The sequence below is a fragment of the Chaetodon trifascialis genome, chromosome 2 (genome assembly GCF_039877785.1).
Source record: "Chaetodon trifascialis isolate fChaTrf1 chromosome 2, fChaTrf1.hap1, whole genome shotgun sequence".
NCBI classification, from domain to species: domain Eukaryota; kingdom Metazoa; phylum Chordata; class Actinopteri; order Chaetodontiformes; family Chaetodontidae; genus Chaetodon; species Chaetodon trifascialis.
Window position 1 is genome coordinate 20,085,909 of NC_092057.1, and position 21,492 is coordinate 20,107,400.

The 21,492-nt window shown below is 41.8% G+C and overlaps 1 protein-coding gene across 3 annotated transcripts in view; it reads right to left on the reverse strand.

Moving 5' to 3' along the window:
• The window catches only part of mast1a (microtubule associated serine/threonine kinase 1a), a 72,609-nt gene that overhangs the window by 23,926 nt on the left and 27,191 nt on the right, over positions 1-21,492 (reverse strand). For all 3 annotated transcript variants that reach the window (XM_070974329.1, XM_070974337.1, XM_070974345.1), the window contains 5 exons: positions 12,381-12,469; positions 10,139-10,214; positions 9,443-9,515; positions 4,520-4,680; positions 1,080-1,155 (listed from right to left, as the gene is read on the reverse strand). In XM_070974329.1, coding sequence (XP_070830430.1) covers positions 1,080-1,155; positions 4,520-4,680; positions 9,443-9,515; positions 10,139-10,214; positions 12,381-12,469 — 475 coding nt within the window. The remainder of the gene's footprint in view (positions 1-1,079; positions 1,156-4,519; positions 4,681-9,442; positions 9,516-10,138; positions 10,215-12,380; positions 12,470-21,492) is intronic.

Here is a 21,492-nt window from a genome sequence, read left to right on the forward strand (position 1 = left end):
ATTTTGAGATGAAGGAAATAACATGTGATAAAGGTCCTCCAGCTGGGAGTCAAACTGTGGACATTGTAGTTACAAGGTATGCAAACTAACAATTAGGCTACTGGGGTGCTCCCATTACTACTTATATTCTGACTCATGTGGCGTTGTGACCACGCTGGGATGATATTCACTGAGGCCCTGAAGACTGCGCTGCTCCTTTTTGAAGGAAAATACTTTTGTGAATGATTGGCTGTTGTTCTCAGACCATACAGTGAATTTGTTTTCTTTTTCTGGAGGTTTATCCTTCAGGACATCAGTAAGACACACATATATCCCAGGATGCTACCCAAATGTTGCTCCAGGCATAAGACACTCCAGATTAGACCCCAGCGTTGCCTTGCTAGGTTGTGTTGTTTTGCAGGTGGTCATATCCCTCCAAATCTCCAAAAATGCAGGAGCCTTTCTGCTCTTCACCTTGCCCAAACATCCCACTCTTGCGCTCCTTACATTAGCTTCTTGTGGTGGCTTACATCAGATCAAGTCCCTGATGTTAGTCTACAACCCCTGCTATGGTGAAATCTTTTCACTCTAGCAAGAACCATCACATCTACTGTTTGCCTGCAGCCTTCCTCTCAGTAAGATCCTCACAAACATGTGGCAACACTGCTCTCTGTTCCCGCAGTCATTTGCACTTGATTCAGACTGCAGAAACCTGCACATGTTCCAACAAACCCACCTATTGACATAATTTTTTATTTGTCCTCCACGGATCAAACCCTTTGTGTTTAGTATCAGGGTTCAAGCAAAACAACCCAAAACCCATAACTGCATGTTCTCTGGTATTTCACAGTAAAAGCAGTTGGGAAAATAGTGATGACCAATGTTCTAGAAGGACTTTGAGTTTGTTTACTAGTTGTGGACACATGTTCACCCCCTGTGACGCTTGACATATTGTCAACTAGCCACCACAAACGTCTGAATCCTGAATGTAATGAGTGCAGTTTAAGAGGTAGCCACTGACTGCATGCACATTGTTTGTCTGCGTACTTGATGTGTGTATGCAGAGTTTACACTTGTGTATTTGTTTGTGTGAGGCTGACCTTGGGGAAGCGCTCCTTGTAGACATGGTTCATCATCACTATTTCATTGTCATAGCAGGATGGAGAGCGCCCCGGGCTGAAGGGAGACAAACACAGAGAGCAGGAGTGTAATACACAGCTCTGACTGAGGAAAACATAAAAGGCAGGAGTGAGGGGGGCAGCCTTGGAGACAGCGAGATAGCTATTCTGTATTTTTTCACTTCAATGAAGGAACAATTCACCGCTCCCCCACATGTCCTGTCTGTACATTATGGTAATCGACTGATCAGAAAATCAGTACGCTCAGTTCAGTTTCTCTAATGCATCTGGCATCCTCCTGCATGTCATGCCGCTCTCATTACAAGCATCAGATGTCAGAGTCACATGTACACTTTCCAACACACACATGCAGAAATAAAAGGCAAAGACCACTCAACATGTGGCAAGAAGAAGAAGAAGAAGCCCAAAAATGTAACACATCATAATCACATCATAGCAGCTCATAGAGTGCTGAATGAGACATTCACAAAAGAGAAGCATGTTATGGAAGGATGTCTTGTGGGCAAAAACATTAGAATTTAGCTGATGTGATTTGAGTAGTGATAATGAGGCCTGCCAAGGTACAGGCATTCTATTCTACTGAAGCTACAAGAGAGGCTATTATCTAGGGCAGCAAGTGTTGAGGAGCTTAATATGAAAACTGAATACTGATTAGTAGTGACGCGTTGTATGTAGTTGGGGCATGTTGCATCCAGAGGGGGGCTATAATAGGTGTCGTTGGAGGGAGTGTACACCAGAGACTTCTGGTAATAGACAAACTGCTGTACTCTGGAGAGGCCTGAAGCACTGGAGGGTGGACTGACGCTGCTGCAACAGAAGTGGTGGTTAGCAGCTGAGTATGTTTACTCAAGTACTGTACTAAAATCTGAAGGTACTTGTATTTAACTTGAGTCCATTGTCTGCTACTTTTTCCTCCGAGGTCAATGCTGTAGTCTTTTTTATACGCCACTGTAACTCTGACTCCAAAAAAAGTTGGAATGCTGCATAAAACATAATTAAAACAGTATATGATGATTTTCTGACCTTTTTCGAGAAAAACTTGACAGTTGAAAAATGTACAAAGAGAATCTATTTAATGTTTGACCTCAGGTGCAACTAAAGACTGGAAGTAATGGAATGTTCCAGAAGCACCTGTTTGGAACATTCCACAGGTCATCAGGTTCATTGGTAACAGGCGATAGTGCCATGATTGGGTATGAAAGATCTGGGCTTTGTAGTTTTTAGCAAACATTCCTTAAACAGTATATATGTTGGGGACTATATTCAGCAGCGGATGCATACATATTTGATGCTCTTCTGATTTGCTGCAGCAGGAAAGTGTTTATGGGATTGATTCAAAATAAGCTACAGTACCTGTTTTCATGATGGAACATGTCACCAAGTGCAACAAACAAGAGTTTTTGGACAGCAGTGGAGGTTTAAGGCACAGAGCAGTTAACAGGAGCAGATTTGGCTACACAGACAATAAACCTATTCTTTAATTAGTAGTTAAAATTGGCATAACATAAAAATGCTGTTTACATATAAGTGATAATGCGGTATCATAAAAGTACTTTTACTTTGAAATCGTGTATTTTGTAGTGTGGTGTTGGTGTATGAATAGTTATCACGCGACTTTTGATTGATTTAAAATTAGTGCTGTCAAAAATATCGTGTTATTAACGCGTTAACACAAATCAATTTTAACGGCATCATTTTTTAATCGTGAGATTAACACTCTTAGTGACCTAGTGAACTTGTAGTTTTTTATGAGCTGTGGCCACTGCTAGTGACGTAAGAAAGACTACAGGATCTGATTGTAAACTGGAAACAAAACAATAGGCACGCCCCACACGCGTGTTTGGTCTTGTCTGCTTGCTAGCTGTGAAAGTGTAGGCGGATGTCAAGCGTGAAACACCGAAATGGATGCGAACAAGATTTTGAATGGAGAGTTTAGTTTCAAAAAGTTACCAGATGGGTCGACTGACAAGACCAAAGTTATCTGTGTGTATTGTCGGTGTGAACTGAATTATCACCGCAGCACATCCAGTCTGAAATACCACTTGATGGCCAAACACACGCTGAATGCGAATTCTCCACCGCCTCCGTGTCAAAACCAGGCGACAATGGATGGCTTTCGACAGAGGCGTATGGATGCTGTTATGTTCAAAGGAAACTTAAGAAAGGAAAGTTTAAGCCATGGTTTAACTGCACTATAGCCTGAGTCCTAGTTTACAATGATGTGACTTTATTTTGTATCACCCTGTTTTGATCCCTTAGAAAGGGTTGTTGAAGGGGCTTTTTTGTAACCAAGTATTTCTTTTTTTGTCATTTGTTTATTGACAGTGTTAAATTGTGTGAGATTTGATTCATTCAAATGTGAATGACTGCTCAAAATGAGAATGTTAGTGTGAAATATAATACTACACGTTGCTTTTTTCCATTAAAAAAACATTTGCACAAAGCAAGCCTATCCACATTTCCATGTTGATAACAGTATTAAAATGATAATTAATGGGACATTTAGAATAGATGAAAATGTGCCATTAATTTGCAATTAATCACGAGTTAATTATGACATTCATGCGATTAATCTCAATTAAATATTTTAATCGATTGACAGCACTATTTAAAATATAAAATAATATAATATATATACGTATATATGAGGGGGAATTGAAAAAACATTAGTGAAGGAGCACAAACGAGACAATGAACATGAAGAAAAGAGTCTAAACTATGTGTAAACAGTGTTTTATGTGGAGAAATATGATTTTACTTTCAATTATTTCATTTACATGATAAAGCAAAATGGCTCTTGTCTCATTAATTGGCAGAAAATGAAGCATTCAACAGCACTGACACACACAAAAAGGTGAATTATAAAAGAGGCTTGTGCTCTCAGTAAATGATTGAGAGCCCTCAGCATCTCTTCACGACACAATGAAGTTGCTCATGCACACTAATTAAGGCTTCCCTTTCATAATCTTAAGGGGCAGCTTGATGTCCTTCCACTGAAGCTCAATAGGCTCAATTTTGGTTACTTTGGTTTATTTCTCTTCACCAGATAAAATCAGTTACTTATGAATAAGGCTTTGAGCAATGTTGGCACTTTTTTTTAAATAATCAAAATGACTCAATGTCACTACTGTAGCCAGAAAACACCCTGATGGTTGAATCATGAATCATGAATCAATCATGAATGTTTTGTTTTTTGAGGAAAGTGTCACAACATTATTTTCAACTGTGTGTAAATGATTTGCTAAGTCAGCGACTGGCGGCTATTTCCTGCTACAAGAAGAAACCAGCACTTCAGTCCTCATACGGCTTCTGCTCTTACAGATGAATCGCATGTAAACAATATAAATGGAAGCAGCTGGGGGGGCGGGGCATCTTTAGCCTATGACCCTCCACGCTCTCACCTGAGGCTTCGAGAGCGAGGGCGGACATGCGGTGAGCGTCGGCCCCCGTCATCGTCCGTGATACTCTCAGTGCTGCCGAAGTGCTTGGACAGGAAGTGCAGCTCGTCCATGGTCGGCTGGAAGGGCAGCTGGTGCAGACGCTCCTGGGATGAGCTGGATGACTGGAGAGAGACATGAAAAAGAGACAAGGTGAAACTGTGAACTGCCCTTTGTTAGATCTTTTTTAAAAGCCTCCGTTGCAGCTTCACCGTCAATAGTCCAAAAATAGACATCCAGTGATGGAGAAATCAAAAAACAACAAATGGCAAGACAACCTTAATTGATGTGGTGACAACGAGAGGAGAGAAGAGAAGAGAAGAGAAGAGAAGAGAAGAGAAGAGAAGAGAAGAGAAGAGAAGAGAAGAGAAGAGAAGAGAAGAGAAGAGAAGAGAAGAGAAGAGAGCACAAGGTGTACTATGATGCGAGTGGGTGGAAAGAACTGAAACAAAGAAGCGACGAACTTAAAAGAACAAGGAAGGGAAAGAGAGAGGTGGAGAAACAAGAAAAATGTCCAGAAGGACTTAGTGTAGGAGGGCAAAACAGAATAATGTGGACTGAAAACCAGAGCAAAAAGACTGCAGGGAACGAAAGAGTCACTCCACGTAAAAGTTGACTGCTGCTTTAAGTGTCTGCTGCCTCGGGGGGGTTAATGGCAGCGCTCTTCGGTTTTAAACAAAAGACTTTTCTTCTGCGCAGGAGGGAAAAACCAGCCCGGATCAATGGGAGGTTTTAATGAACACATCTCCCAATGGGACACCATGGTTGGTGTTGGTCACACAACGATTTCTGCTGTAGAAATCCATTAGAAACTCCATTCAGGTCTTAGCCACTTGCGAGCTGCAGAGAAGCACTGAAATAATGATGTGAATGCTGAAAGTCCAGTCATCAGAATCAATTAAGAGGCTCCCCGGAGACACAGAGAGCTCGCAGGCTGAGGAAAATGCCACTGGATATGACGGTTTTCATGAAAGAACACTGTCTCATATCTGTCTTGTTCCTTTCATGCAGTCACAGGGTGCATCTCAGTTCACTTCACTGCACCCAGCATTTCCTTCACTTGTGTTTTAGTCCCTCCTGCTGAAGACGTGACAGCAGGAAAAGATGCGAGGAGACGTTTTTAGAGAAATGAGATGTCCTTTCTGTCTCATCTGGAGTCAGTTTTCTGATGACCACCTGATCACCTGGCAGTCAGCCTCAACACCTCTGCCGTCTCCTATGATGTCTTGACTTTCCTTTTGCACATATAGTATGTACTGTCCACATAATACAGTAAAGACATTTACTATTTCAAGCACAGTTTTTTTTAATATATCTCCTCCCACACAGAAAAAAAGACTTTAAAAAATTCTCTGCATGCTTTCCCTTTAAAAAAAACAGTTTGAAGCATCCACACGTGCATCTAAATTGAATTAATTTGAACTAGTTGAGATACTAAACTTGGGATTTACACGACACCTGGGTTGTTGCTTCCTCCATCTTCTACATTGTCTTACCTCCACCTTCAATTGTTTTCCAGCTATTTCTGCAGCTTGTCTGCATAAATGTGGTTCATACATGCACACACACACACCTCCTCCTTTCAAGTGCTCTGTTCAGTATGCAAGCGTCCTGCTGTAACTAATCAAGCGAGTAATGGCCCATGTAAGAATCAGCAGAGCACTGAAACCTGACAGGGTGGAGGGGAGTGATGTAGGTGGAGAGGAGAATGGAGAGACTGAGAAACTGTCTTCGACCTCATCAACCAGTGAAAAGAGATCAATCAGTCGCCCGCAGTGTACGTCGCTCCATATGTGCCGCTTTGAGGAGAAGCACAAGAAGCAGTCAATGAAAGAAATGATGTGTGAAAAAGCGGCAAAGATGCAGAGGAAGTGATTGTGTTCACGACGGCACAGAAATGTCCAGCGAGTGGATTATGAGTCAACACCTGCCTCCACCTGAGCGTCATACACATTAAGGTCCATTTCTCGAATGGACAATTTACCAAATGGGCCTCGGCAGTGTTCATTCTGCTGAGTCGTCTCCTGTGCTTCAAACATCTTTCACTCAGACAAAAGTGAACTTTGTCTCTCTGTTCGCTTCAAAGCACGTTTCGCTTCCACCTTCTCTTGCTTTCATTTGTCTCTGCTGCCCCTGTTTATCATCCGTCTCTGCTTCTCTGGGGATTAAGTGATGGATAGAGAATAGTTGCTGGAACAGTTTGCGACTGCGAGGCAGAAATACAGATTGGTTACATTTCATTGCCATTATCCCTGATCCACACTTTCCATCAGCTGCACATAAATCAGGTCGATCATATCTTAGCAACTGATTAGTTATTTTTAGTTCTGCTTTACATGTGATGCATGTTCTTCCGCACTAAAAGGCACTGAAATAATCGGGTGAGACTCGCAGCAGCAACTATAAAGTCAAAGAACACAGGGGCGTGTGTGTGTGTGTGTGTTTGCGCATGCATGGCATTTAGCTGCAAGTGTGGCGTGTAATCATTTCAATGCAAGTAGAACATGCAACTTTAGAACATGAATTTATAAGCAGACCAGCACGCACCGATTTTATGCGTGAAAATACATGCAAATGAATTCTGAGTGGGATACATATTCATGCAAAGGGTGCAGAACCCACCTCACCAGTTTAGCATTGGATGGAAAATCTACAATACTTTTTTGTATGCTGATTTCATGACTTGTACAGCTAAATTAGAAGAAAAGAGGAGAAAAATCTGATCCCACGCTAGTGTCAATGACTTTTCTTCTGTTTCTCTGCTAAAACTGGAAATCAAAGACAGACCAGATCCTTTTTAGTCATCCCACTACTGAGAGGGCAGACATGAAGGAATTTCTCTGTGACAACAACATAACCATCAGCAGAGACTTCAGGGACATTTCAGGGCACTGCTGCTGCACTGTGCTGTGCTGTTTGATAGCCACAGGTTTTATGTTACAAGGACACACTTAGTCAGCTCTGCCCTACATTTGAGAAAGTATAAGGTGCAGTAGCTGCTGCAGTAACAATACCCGATAGATGAAGCAAAGTTCTGACTACTGTTGTACTGTAGCATCTGTGGTACAGACCAGTGGGTCCCAAATGGTGCGCCGTGAGGCAAATTCAGGTGTTGTGAGAACCATACATTATTATAGCAATATACAACTTTTGGTAAAACATAATCCTTGTCTCTGGAGTTTGTGTCAGCACAGGAGGAGGAATCATCCGCTGAATGTGCATATTTCCCAGTAGGAGTTCCTCCAGGAGCTGCTGGTCTAAGCAGAGCTTTGTGGGGGTCTGCTGTAAAACCCGGAGCAGAGTTCTCTTTCTTTTTGTGGTAGGTGAACTGGATTGGGCTGAATTGAAACTGACACTTTAGCAAGTGGATGATCTCTGGGACAGTGGGACCAACTTTCACACACATACACGCACAGACAGAGTTGTTCATTCATAATTTATGGGGACATTACAAAGACTTACATTCATTTCCTGGAGAGTTACCCTAACCATTAAACAAAACCAGCACTAGCCTAACCCTAACCTTAGCCCAAGTCTTCATCCTAAAATTTAATGATTTACATTGTGGGGACCTGCATTTTGTCCCCATAAGGAAGTAGGGATGCACCGATCCGCTTTTTTCGCCTCCGATACCGATACCTATATCTGAGGTTTAGTAATCGGCCGATACCGATACAGAAAAACAGCACTAAATTACCTAACAACTGATTCCAGACTGGGATCATTCTTTTGTGCACCAGACTTGACTTAAACATTTCTTTCCTATTTTTTAAATGGGGACGGGGGTCTGATTTCATGACACATAAATTCGTACAAATAAAAATATTTATTTAATTCAGCATTTCTTAGTGCAGGTGTGTGTGTGTGTGGTGTGTGTGTGTGTGTGTGTGTGTGTGTGTGCGCGCGCGCGCATGCGTGCGCTGTGTCTGTAACCCCCTGCACAGGTATTGACAAGTACGTAGAGTGAAAAAGTTCCAGATAGCTGATCCTTTCGCTCGCTTCATTTTGAAAACAATGTGGTCCACATCATGTGTGCTTCAGCACTGCGTGTTGCTTGCGCATGACGCCCCTCACAGCGCCTATAGCATAGCGTTAGACTGAATAGATCGGCCCCTACGTATTGGCCCCAATGTCACCGATACACGATCTAGAATTTTCATCAATATCGGGGCCGATACCAATATTGAATCGGTGCATCCTTATAAGGAAGATGAGTCCCCACAATGTGACAGTGCAAACAGATTCACGTCCCCACTACGTTTTTGTCGAGCCACCAACCGAGCAACTTATGGCCAACCTACTCCACCACGAGCTACAGCAGCCTCATGTTGATGTTGGAGGCCTTTTTGAAAGGAGTGGCGAATAAACTGCACTTATTTCAACCTTAGCAGGACAAAGTGCTTCACAATTTGCCTCTCATTCAGCCTCTCACACACACGCAGTCACATAGCAATGCTGGTGGAGCTGCATATCTGCAAATAGGCTGGAAATATGTCAGTCCAATCATCATGGGGGATGTACCTATCTCAAATGCAGAACTGGTTTCAGCCTCGATGCTCATGTGGCTCGAGTATCAGAACTTGACTGATTCACATTAAATACAGTTAAATTGAATGATTCAGGTATCAGTTACATTCATTTAGTCACAGACTCAATTTTAAGTGCCACAGTAATCACTGGCCTCATTACATGATTCCAATGAGTTCTACACAGTGAGCTGCCCAGATTTTAATTTTGGTAAAATGGAACAATGGTGTCAGGTTCAGGATGGTTAAGGAAATCAGATGTTTGAAGTATTTTCAAAATGCTTCCAATGAGTGTTAAATGAAACAGTTTCATAGCTGAGCTCTGAGTGTGTGTGGTTCTCTTCCTCCTCTTAAAGCTCACCGTTGAACTGGGAGTATTGGTGCCATATCCTGAGGAAGGCAGAGAAGCCAAGGACCATCTACGACCATCAGCCCTGAGGAAAACACATAGAGGTGGAAAAGGGAGAACATATGTTAGAACAAAGAATGCTAAAAACCTCTTTCACTTTCAACAGCCAGAACTCAAATATCAGATTCTATTTTAGTCCCTCCAAACAACACAATTGGCAGTTACAAAAACAATCCCACCACCTTCACTTCCTTTCACTCTATCCAACAACACTTTGGCTCCTTTTGTTCCTCTCTTCCCTCAGGCCTTCTCCAGCCCTCCCCGAGTCTGACACTTCCTCTGAGTGAGCGATGAGGGATGCAAGTTTGGGCAGAATCCCGGCACCTCGCCTCATTCATCTGGGCCTGCTGTCACGCCTCAGTCACACTGACTCTCGGTGGGAGCAGTGTAGGACAAAGACAGGGCAGTGGCATGCAGTTTCATTTTGCATGTTTGTGTGTGAGGGAGTGTGTGTGCAAGTCCCCCATGAGTTTGACTCTGTGTGTGTGTGTGTGTGTGTGTGTGTGTGTGTGTGTGTGTGTGTGTGTGTGTGTGTGTGTGTGTGTGTGTGTAAAAATAATCCTATCAGCGATTTCCCTCAACTGCTTCGCACTGCTCTTGTAACATTGCATGTGTGACTTTTTGTGTGAATAAAGGAGGGATGCCAACCTGCGAGAGGAGGCGAAGGAGAAGTGGGCAGGTCCACTCGGCGAGAAGTTACGCGGGCTGTCCAACGGACTGCTTCCTGTTAAAGTACATATGGAGAGAACATGACGGAAACACAGGCTGTGAGTTATTGGCAGGATAGTATACCTTAATTCATTTTAAATTTCTAATTGCATTAAGGTTTCATTCCTGTTTCATTTAGTCAACCTCACTTAAAAGGTGATATTGCATTTTATCATCCGACATCAAGAATATGAGATCAAATTTTGATCTTTGTGCATTCAGTCAACAGAGACGGTGAAAATGCTGTTATAACAACTCCATATATATTCACTGTGACACCTACTTTCAAGACACATAGAGCAATATCTTATCTGGTGCTAATTCTGCTCATGAAAACTAAACATGTTTGTTTTATTCCTTCACTAAAACGCAAGGATGATAAGACGTTAAGCTCTGACTGCGCAAATCCTTTCTCATTTCTCATTGTTGTGCACCTTGGAAAGTTGCATGCCAGAATGCATATTACATTACTATGACAACTGGCATCTGGCTCCTCTTATGTCATCAGCTCCTGCATATTTCAGTTTCACAGTGATCATGACATTTGTCACCTGCTTTTTCAGTTTTTATGTTTATATTCTTTTTTCAATCAGGTGAAACGTTATTGAATGGTGAATAAAAATGCAAAGGAAAAATAATCTTGAGGCATTTAAAGGCTCAGAGGGTGGGAATCACTGCTTTAGTGGTTTGAATTGTCAGGTTGTACTGACACACCATAGAGTACACTTTACATCACTGTGGCGAGTTGAGACTGTGGCTAACTGTTTTCTTTCTTTCTTTCTTTCTTTCTTTCTTTCTTTCTTTCTTTCTTTCTTTCTTTCCTTGTTAATTTTTTTTAAAAACAAAATTTCAACACACAAAAAGTGTATTCAAACCACTTTCCATGCAGGTTTTGACTGTATGAAAACCCACAGGTGGTGAGAATGTGCATACTAGTACACATCTTTCACCCCACGCGTACTGCATATGCAGTCTTTGAGTCTGATTAGTATGATGTTGTGAGTTGGCAATTAAGGGTAATAAGAGTGTAAATTTAGGTGACATTTTATTTAGAGCTTATATTACACTACACTGTGTTAGGATGTAAACAATAGATTAAAAAAGCTTCACTGTGATTACATGGTGATGCCTGATTGGTTAACAAGTCTTAATTTCATTCTAATGTTGAGTAAATATGTTTCTCAGCGTGCAATTATAATGCTAATGAAACAATTACACACATGATCTTTATATAAAAATGCTGATTATTATGCGACTGGAGAGTAAGAGTAACTTACACGTTCAGGTGTGACCAGTTAACTAGTCCTTAAAATGCCACTGTATGGCTCACAAACTATCGCTGCGTGCAGTTATTGACTTCTTTTTTAAAAACCTCCTCCAGGGTCTGCGGGTCAGAACAGTATTCAGTGCTTCAGTTACTCTCTGCCGTTCCACTTGTTTCATTTTGTTGGTCAGACAAGAGTTTAGGCTTAAAAACATTTCTCCTCTCAATTTGATCAACCACATTTCAAGTTTACAGTCAGTACATTGAGCTTCTTCTCCTCCTTCAGCTGCTTCTTAGATGCGTCCACCATTTCTCCTCAAAACTAAGCTAAATGCTGGCTCTTTATATGCACAGGCAGCTGGGGCTTGTGCATGTGCACACAATTTCAAGATGATTGAAATGTGAGAACAGACGTACGTGGGGTTTTCGACATGTGACCAAAAGATTGTACACACAGATTTTCACACCTAAATATAAACAGTTTTATACTTGATACTTTTATACTTATATTTGACCCCAAGGCTTTATGTAAGTAAGTTTCACACAAGTTTCATGTCCTAATGCATCCAAAAGCTGCAAATAGACACTGACCAATGTAATTAACTTAACTCCCACTGAGAAAATTCTGAAAATCCAACAATAAAAAGTGAAAGAAAGTGTTGAAAACTGTGAGCTACAGGATATAACATGCAGCTTTTTGTGTAGTTATTTTTACCCCTTAATCACTCATTTTCTATCGGTTAAAAACAGCCATTTAGTTTCCTCCAATTTACAAAATTCTAAAAAACTACTTATGAGCACGACAGCCGAGATAGGCTCCGGCCCCCCTGCGACCCTGAAAGGGATAAGCGGCATAGAAAATGGATGGATAATTACGAGCACAATATACTGTTAGTACTATAAGTTTTACATACTGACCTATGTGTCCAGGCAGTGGAGAGTGTGGCCGTGGCAGGGTGGGGGATGTACTGGTCAGGATGAGGCTTTTCCGGTTACTGGTTCTGCAACTAGAACATACATGACAACAAAGAGCACATCAATATTTGTCTTCATTATATTTAAGGCTTCATCGATACCAGACTGATGATAGCAGGCATTCACACCACAGTGTGACCCACAGGTTAATGAAAACAGTTTCTTTCTCTGTATGCTTACTGGTCACCTTGAGTAAACGTATAGCCTTCAGTTTGTGTGGGTGTCGGTTTTTATCTCGAGTACAGCATGTTTTCTGTGTGTGTGTGCGTGTATGTGGTAGCACACAATGCAAGACTTTATTGACATCCGCCCATTCGCAGGGGAGAGTGACAAAGCAACAAAGATTTTTAATTTCCTCTAGGTCCAGCCCCATGACGGCTGCTGCCAAGAAATATAATTGCAGGAGTGATGAGGCGATGGAGAGACATACGGAGAGGAAGTAAAGGAGCGGGGAGGACAGGTATAGAGCATTGACTGGACTTATTGAACCATAAACGTTTCACTCGCTGCTCCTGCTGCCACCGCTGGATGTGGCTTTGAATTTCACAAAGGAGCGCGCGCACACAGACGTGCACGGGTTTTCATCTTACATAACAGCCCGTGAAGTGGGAAGTGGATTGTTCAGGTGTTATCTTCATGTGTGGATTAGGTTTGCTCGTAGGCCTTTCGCGCTTGTCTGTGTGCTTCACTGTCAGACCAGATTTTGTAGAGCTGAACCACATCTGACAAACAAGACAAGTTTGCTCCATGTTGCATCAGCCAGCATGCTGCTCTACATCTGCGCAGGAAGTGATCATAGATGCGCACACAAAAATAAAAAATGGTCACACTGGATATTTGACATATCTCCTTCAATCTATAATCTATATTGCAGTCTTGCAGTCCTCCCACATCCTCCCTAACAGCACCTCTTCCTCTTTTTGATGTGAGTAGTTCTTTCCAGCTCTGTGAGACATCAAACCCTGGCAGGATTTTATCGGTGGCAGTGTGCCTCTGTGGGCGCCAGCTGAGGAAGAGCTTGTACTCAACCTTGCAGAACAGAGGAGGATCATATTGAAATATTTAAGGGAAATGCATTAGCTTTGGACAGAGAGCTGGAAGTGGCATAACGCCGTCCTGCGCTACAGCACTCAGAAGATGAGATCAGAGGAGAAGGGGGAAGGGTGGAGGGAGTAAAAAGAACAAGACAAAAAAGTCAAGAGAGTAGAAGTGCATGCATTATATTCCTCTGATGCTCTTTGTGTGTCATGCTCCTCTTTTCGTCAAACCACGGTTATGCTCTTGAACCTGCCTGCAATCGTCTTTCCTTTCACTCGCTCCTTAACCTGCAGTTTCTCAAATCCACATTTTCGCTGCTGCTCTTCCTCAATCAAAAGCTGAATCACTTGAGCATACGTTAGTCAAGCTTGGCTCCAGAGCATATTCTTTGCTTTTGATTCATGATTCATCACATCTACAGCAGCCTGACTCCACCAGCGAACCGTCAAATGATTCACTTTTAGGTGGAGGGTCTAATGTTTCAAACCACATATTACAGGGAAAGGGATTTAATCTGCCTCGTTTCTGTGACTTTTTCTTATTGCTCATCATTGTCAGTCACAAGACATCTTTTCAACATCTTTTGATCACTCATCACTCATCTGTTTCTCCTTCATTTCTTCCATCTTTGCTCTTTATGTTTCTTCATTCTCTGCTTTCTCCTTCTTCAAAATGAATTCTCTCACTGATGAATAATTGAAATGTGGGAAGTCCAGAAAACTTGCTCTTCCCCTCTAACTCCCCTTTATAGGATTGTAGAGTCGACCAAACTATTAAAGACAGTAATAGAATGAAAACCCACCAGGGTAAAGCAATCTAATCTTCCCATAAAGCCAGAAGCCTCTTGCAGTCACTATGTTTTATAACATCGCTATCTTAAATTAATGCTGCAAAAGGGCATCTTGCCCAAAGCATTTGTACTGTAAAAAAAAAGGTTAAATAGGAGTGCTGCTCTGCACTCTTTAGTCCAGCAGCCAGCCAGATATTCATCACCAGTAAAGGTCACATTAGAGTCCTGCCACTTCCTTCAAAAGCCATGAGATGCATCGACGATAGAAGCAGCAAGATGAAAGAGGAAGGCAGAGACATCCATCGTTACTTTGAGATGATTTGGACCCAGCTTCTCTCAACCTGCCCTTTTGATTTTGACCTCAGTCAGTAATTTCCTAAGTTTAAAGAATAGCTTTGGGCGAACCCCAAAATCCAAGGAGAAATGTACATCTTTGACATGAGGTTTATTGTACTGAGACAACAGATAATGAATCTATCGACTCTACACAGAGCCCTGTGGCTACTTTGTAAATGAGTCCATTGGAGTCGATTTTGTTGGATAGCTTGATCAACAGATCTAAATTAAAGGTGTTATTGGACATACGTGAATTGATCTCTTCTTTGTCATTTGGGGAAGTGTAAAAAGCTGTAAAAACAACATTGACACACTATCATCTTATAAAGTCGGTACGGCGAATGTGTTAGTTGCAGTTGCCTATTTATTGATCGAGCAACACTGATTCTCTTGGAGGCCTGTTTTTGTTCTCCTGATGAATGGAAGTCTGGCATTCATTCTCCTTTTTAGCAAAGTTTTGGTCTCCACCAGCTGCTGAGGGAAAATCTGTCTTTAACTGCAAAATGCTAGTTGCTGATTTTGTCTACTGTTTGGTGTTGAGCAGGTAACTTTCACTGGATTTAACAGAGCTGAGCCAAAATATATAAGGGCTGAAAAACAAAAACAATGAATTGAAAGACATTAAAAGTGCTCTCAAGAGCCGAGGGCAACGGCAGCTTGGTGATACTTCTCTGGGGGTTCATCACGTTTACTTTGCAGAGGCTTCTACCGTTTTATCTTTCAACTCCTCTAATGGGATACAATCCATTCTTTCAGTAGAAATTCCCTCATATGATATTTTGATGATGGTGATGGAGAATGCTATTGAGCACATTGGTTCAACATCTCCCATAAATGTTCAGTCAAGATTGAGAAAGGGGCATGTTCAGCATGTCTACACATGTCAGTGAGTTAAACAGTATTGACTGTATTGTCATGGAGACACATAACAAATGCAGTGCATCTGCATTTGTTATGTGCCTCCATGCTTTAAGCCTGGTTCTTCCTTTAATTACCTTCACCAGTGAGGTTATATTTTCAGTTTGGTTGCTTGGTTTGTTTGTTAGCAGAATTTCAGAAAAACTACTGACCCCATTTTTATGAAATTTGATGGAAGGGTGAAGCATGGGCCAAGGAAGAACCCATTACATGTTGGAGCGGATCCAAATCACAGGGTGAACACATTAATTGTTCTTCACTTTAGTTAACATTTTGAGTTAGGGTATTTGGCCATAGCAGAATAAATGCCATATATCTTTAAATCTAGGAGGTAGTAAAGTTCAATAGTGACAAAACAGCCAATTGTAGAAATATAATGACTCACTCTCATATCACAATCCTCATTGATGGGTACCAGCAATCCTCTAGGGTCACCTACAGTCATTATGGAGCACTTGGGGACAGTGGTTTCATGAGAGAGTTTTCTCAAACTAAGGTGTGGTTATGGAAATGTAAATAAACACATACTACGCAACTAATTATGCACTTATCTTACTCACATCCAAATTTGAATTGTCTGCAATAAACTCCACCAGAGATATTAAGGAATAATATTGACCATGACATTTGTGCTCTGACTGTCGACCTTGGCGGTGCTTCTATTTGGTAAATGTAAACAGTAAAATAATATAGAGATAGAAAAAATGTGCCTACACATATAGAGCAAAGGGATGTTCTTCAACTCATCAGAAATGCAGGACAGCAGAAAGCCAGGATTTAAGGAGGAGTTCATATTAGCCAGTCTTGTCCTGTCCTGTTCCCTGTCTTGCCCTGAAATTGCGGCCACATAATTAGCCGTCACAGTGGTGGCAGTCAGTGAAGGTTACAGGACAGGAGCTATAGGTGGCTGTAAGGGATTATAGCTAACATGCTATAGATTCACTTGACTGAGGAAGCAAAGAAGATAAGGGAGGAGGGAATGTGTTAGCAGTGATGTGTGTATATATGTGCGCTTTTGTGTGTGAATGTGACTTTAAATCACTCTGTCACGGTTATGGTCATGTAGCCGAGGCTCATCCTGCCTCAATCTGGCTAAGAACGTGTGTGTGTGTGTGTGTGTGTGTGTGTGTGTGTGTGTGTGTGTATGTGTAAGATAGAAACAGTTAGTATGCTGCACGTTGCCATCTTGAATCATAAATCATAAGTCGTTCTCTAGTTTTGTGATCAAATGTAAACACACACTCAGTTTACAGCCAAACAATCCTGCACGATGTCATCTCCACCTCCGTCCGAGTGATATTTGGATTCATTCAGTCATCCACATGCACATAAATGAATTTTGAATACAAAGATGAAGCTTTACTGAAAACGAGGCACTTTCCTTTCAAATATTCAAACTCATTCATATCCAATTAGGTTCATCAAGAAACAAATTCAGTCTATGTATAATGAATTGACCGAGATGAAGAAAGATGAAGAGGAGCAGGGAGAGGAGAGGAATGTACAACGTTACCATAGAAACAGATTTAGTCACACTTCAAAAGAAGCAAGCGGTGACATCTCTGACTCTTTTTTCTGCTTCCAGCCAGAACAGACAAACTGGGTTAAACAAATGAATTCATGAAGGTAAGCATCAGACTGGTCTAAAAAAATCTGCTCTCACCCAGCGAACCACAACACTGTGTGAGTCAGTGTCTGATGATGCGGCTGAGCCAAACAGTGTTTGTGTGTTTTTATGTGAATGCCAGTCATATAATCCATCATAATCCATTGTGTAATCCATCATGCAGGCTCAATCTGTGTGTGACAGAGGAGTAGTGGTGAGGCGCGTGCTGCTGTCAGTCAGACAGAGTATGATTCATTGGGGTCAATGGTGCATGCTGCTATTGTGTGGGCCTCTGTTGATGGACACCAGAGCTGATGAGAAAGCTGCGACTGGGAAACAAACTTTCATTGTGTGTGAGAGAGAAACACAGTGCGTATGTGTGAGTCTGTCAAAAGGTGCAAAGCAAGTCAGAGTTTTTCTGTTTGTTTTGCTGCAGGATGCAGGAGGTCTCGAGAAACAACCTCCATAATGACAAATAATGACAGGAGAGAGAAAGAGCGAACATAAATATTCAACAAGTCTACGCTGACTTGAGGCACCACATGAGACGCTTTGAGTTTTCAAACTTTTAACCAAATCCACAATCTTTACCTTTCCTTAAAGCTGCTGTAATCATTATTTTAACATCACAGACTCTGCAGCTCCCCTCAGCTTTGCGCAGCATTTTAGTGTCTTTCAGTTGATTGTTTTGGATTTGCTGGTATAACATGGTTAATAATGCTTCCACTTGCCATTGTACAAGCGGTGCATATATTTGTGTTTTGGTCTACTGCTGTCATAAAATAAATGTGCGTTTGCCTTGACGGGAATGACACAACTTATGTTTTATAACACTGTGCAGGTTATTTGAAGAAAGCGTTCATTTTTGTTTATAATTTTATCTTTACATGAATGTAACGTTAATGTACTATTAACAACGGCGTGTAGGCTCTGTTGCTAGCTACATTAGCCAAATACTACACTATGTGTATGTGTGTGGTAACATGAGTGTTTCTATGTTTCTGCTGAAGATGCATGTTCCAGAACAGCTCAGTGACAACAATGTTTGTCTATTATCATAATAGATGAACTCTACTGGAAACCCTGGCTGGTGGTGTCTTTACATTATAAGATCACACCTGTTACAGTGCTGTTTATCCACTCTGATAAACCCACCATACACTTTCTGCTTCCTGCTGGAGCATTTAGCAGCTAAAGAGATGGTATCTCACTCAGGGGTTGGTAGGGACTAAAGCTCAACAGAGCTAAGACAGTAAATATTGTACTTAGATTCATCAGGTGGCCAGAATCAGGACAAATGAATGATAATGCTAGCTGTGTAAAGAAGCAAATGTTTGCTGACATGTTAGCAATAACACGAGAATAACACTTAGTTATATAATACGTCAATGTTGTGTTTATAGCTTGTATTGCTGCCTGAAGCGACCAAAGAAAATAATCAATTCATACCACTTTAACTAAGTGTTAAAGTGTTTCAGTAGCCTAAATGCACGGGACATGAACCTGGGTACTTGTCAAACCAAATTAGTGGCATACAGACGTGACAAGTTTGCATGGTGACACAGCAATGCAGAGAGGATAATACAAACAGACAATGTCTAAGGTAACAACAGAGAAACAGAAAGAGCAAAATCCACAAACATGGAGACAAAGATGTGACAGCCATCAACCCCTGCCGCTGTCTCCCCGCTTCCAATAATGAAACCCAGGGCTGCCATTGGCTAAAACGCTCCGGTCAGCCCGCTGTGGGGGGGTCAGAGGTTAAATCTGTGGTAATGACTCGTGCAGAAGCTTTGACGAGCAATTATCCCCCTTCAGGCCTCCGGCTGGCACTGGGCCATTTGTCTCTCACACACACACATGCACATACTCATGGAAAAACACGAATGCATAGGGTAGGTAGCCCCAAAACTGTCCCAAACTGTCTACGTTCATTAAAAAAAAAAAGGGGGGAGGGGGATACAAAGATTATTTATTCATACGTCATTAAAACTACACATTTCATGCATCCCTCGTGCTGATACACTTGTTCAATTGTAAGTTATGAGCTGGGATGGAACAAGTGCATAAAGTAGCTGTTCAGTAATAATAAAAGGCTACAGCTGGTTAATTAGTACAATGCTATTGGGTACGATAGTGTATCTATCAAGGTAATTACTGCGAACTGCCAACACTACAACACTGCCACAAGACGGGTCAAGAAGCAGGAGCAGGTAAAGTTGCAAACAAGCCAACAGTTTAACAAGATATAATATTTCAGATAAAACTGAAAGACAGCACATTTCAGATGCTGGTAATAATCCCTCATTGCACGGGAAAATTTTACATCCCCTCAACTACAGCAAGTTTGCCTTTGATTTCTTTTGTTTAAAACCTGTCTGATGGTCTGAATGTTCATGTTTCTTGACTGTCTTACATCTTTTTAGCAACGTCACCATGCGCCCAGATGTAAGCAATAAACTTGACAAGTACAAGGGACAACTGTGCCTCGGGAAAACTGTGATGTAATTAATTGAAAATATCCCAGAAAACTAAAACAGATTTTCATGGAAAAATACCAAAGAACAGAAATTTCATTTCCACCAGCTGTGACCTCAAAATAGAACTTGTGTCAGCTGGTGTTCACAGGTGGCCAAGAAACCTTCTCCACCAAGAGGAAGTGAAGCACAATGCGTAACGGTTTTTAAGAAGATGCTTTTTAACCTTAATGCTAATGCCAGCATGCTAACGCAACACCAACATGCTGCAGGTATACTGTTTTCCATGTTCACCATTATAGTTTAGTTGTAATTGTTCACACAATGACACCTGGGCCTGTGGACACTGAAGGAGAGGACAATCACTGCGTTCTGCTCTGAGCTTTGACCGCTAACTTAATAAACACATTGAACAATAAAGGGAGATGCAGCATGAATTAAAGTGGGAATTAAGATGACAAATGTAAACCTTTATCCTCATTTTTAAATAGTGCTTAAACATATTGGTATTTGATTTCATGATCTTTCTTTAGCCATTCATAATTGTATCCTACAGTAAATGACCTCTCATGAGGAGGCTGTCCTCTCTGCTCCACTCATCTCCTCCAATGAAGCTCTGTCCACAAATAAAAAGGCTGGTTTATATTATGACCAGACGGCTGAACACTTTTATTACAAAAGATGATCACAGATAAGAACACGACAGCGTCGACCATGAGCCGTTTCGACAGAGCAGCTCCACATTACACAAAGTCAATTAAAGGAATGAGTTTATTCAGGATGAAGCGCAGACACTGACGTCCTGACAGCACATCATGAGAGGATGTTCAGCTGTCTGGTGCAGGATGTTATGGACGTGGGCGTCAACATGTGTGTTCCTCTGTGTGTTGTGTGCCGCTGGCCTATTACTGATTATCCATTTGCATGCACATATCAGCCTGTGACAGGTGTGAGCAGACGGGCGTTTGTGCATGCTTAATGTGCTCATGCTTAATAATGCAGATTATTAACTCACTCACTCACTCACTCTAACTGTGTGTGTGTGTGTGTGTGTGTGTGTGTGTGTGTGTGTGTGTGTGTGTGTGTGTGTGTGTGTGTGTGTGTCTGTGTCAGTCAGTAGTGTCATCTTCTGCTCCAAGTGCTGACTCACAGGGCACAGAGGACACTAGACCTTCCTGATGTTACACCATTGATCCATCCGGGCTGACTTCCTGTCAGGTGATATCTCTCTCTCTCTCTCTCTCTCTCTCTCTCTCTCTCTCTCTCTTATTCCCTCCCTCCCTCTCTCTCTCTCTCTCTCTCTCCCCTCAGGACCTCTTAAAGGTGAGTGCATGTTTACAACTGTGGGAAATGGGATGAAAATGGACGGGATAAAATGCTACCCCTTTAAAAAAGCTTTCTGGACAAACAGGCTGGTCCCTGCGAGTGCATCCAATTACGCAACATCCGCTGTTCTTGCTGGCGGTGTCCAAGACATCCACCAGGATCTAGATGGATCCCAAACTCTGGAAAGTGACCAAATCAAGCCATGTGGGCAGATTTATCAAGCGTGAGGCATTCGGATGGAGATTGAGGGGATGATTGAGTGATGCTGGCAGGCAGCAGATGAAAGCAAACAGGTGACATAAATAAAGAAAGAGTACAGGAGAAAAGATAAAGGTTGGGATGAGACTAGGAGGAGAAAGTACCGTTTGGTGTTAGGGGTTGCTGCAGGGGTTAGTCACATGGCTTTCTTGTTGCTATGCAATGTAGTACAGAGAGACATAAATAGAGGCTTTTGCTGTTATTCCCCATGAAAGAGAGGCTAAGCAAGGAGGGAAAACAATGATGACAAAGCCGACCAAAAAAGTAACAACTACAGCTTCACAGTCCAGAAGAGAAAACATGTAG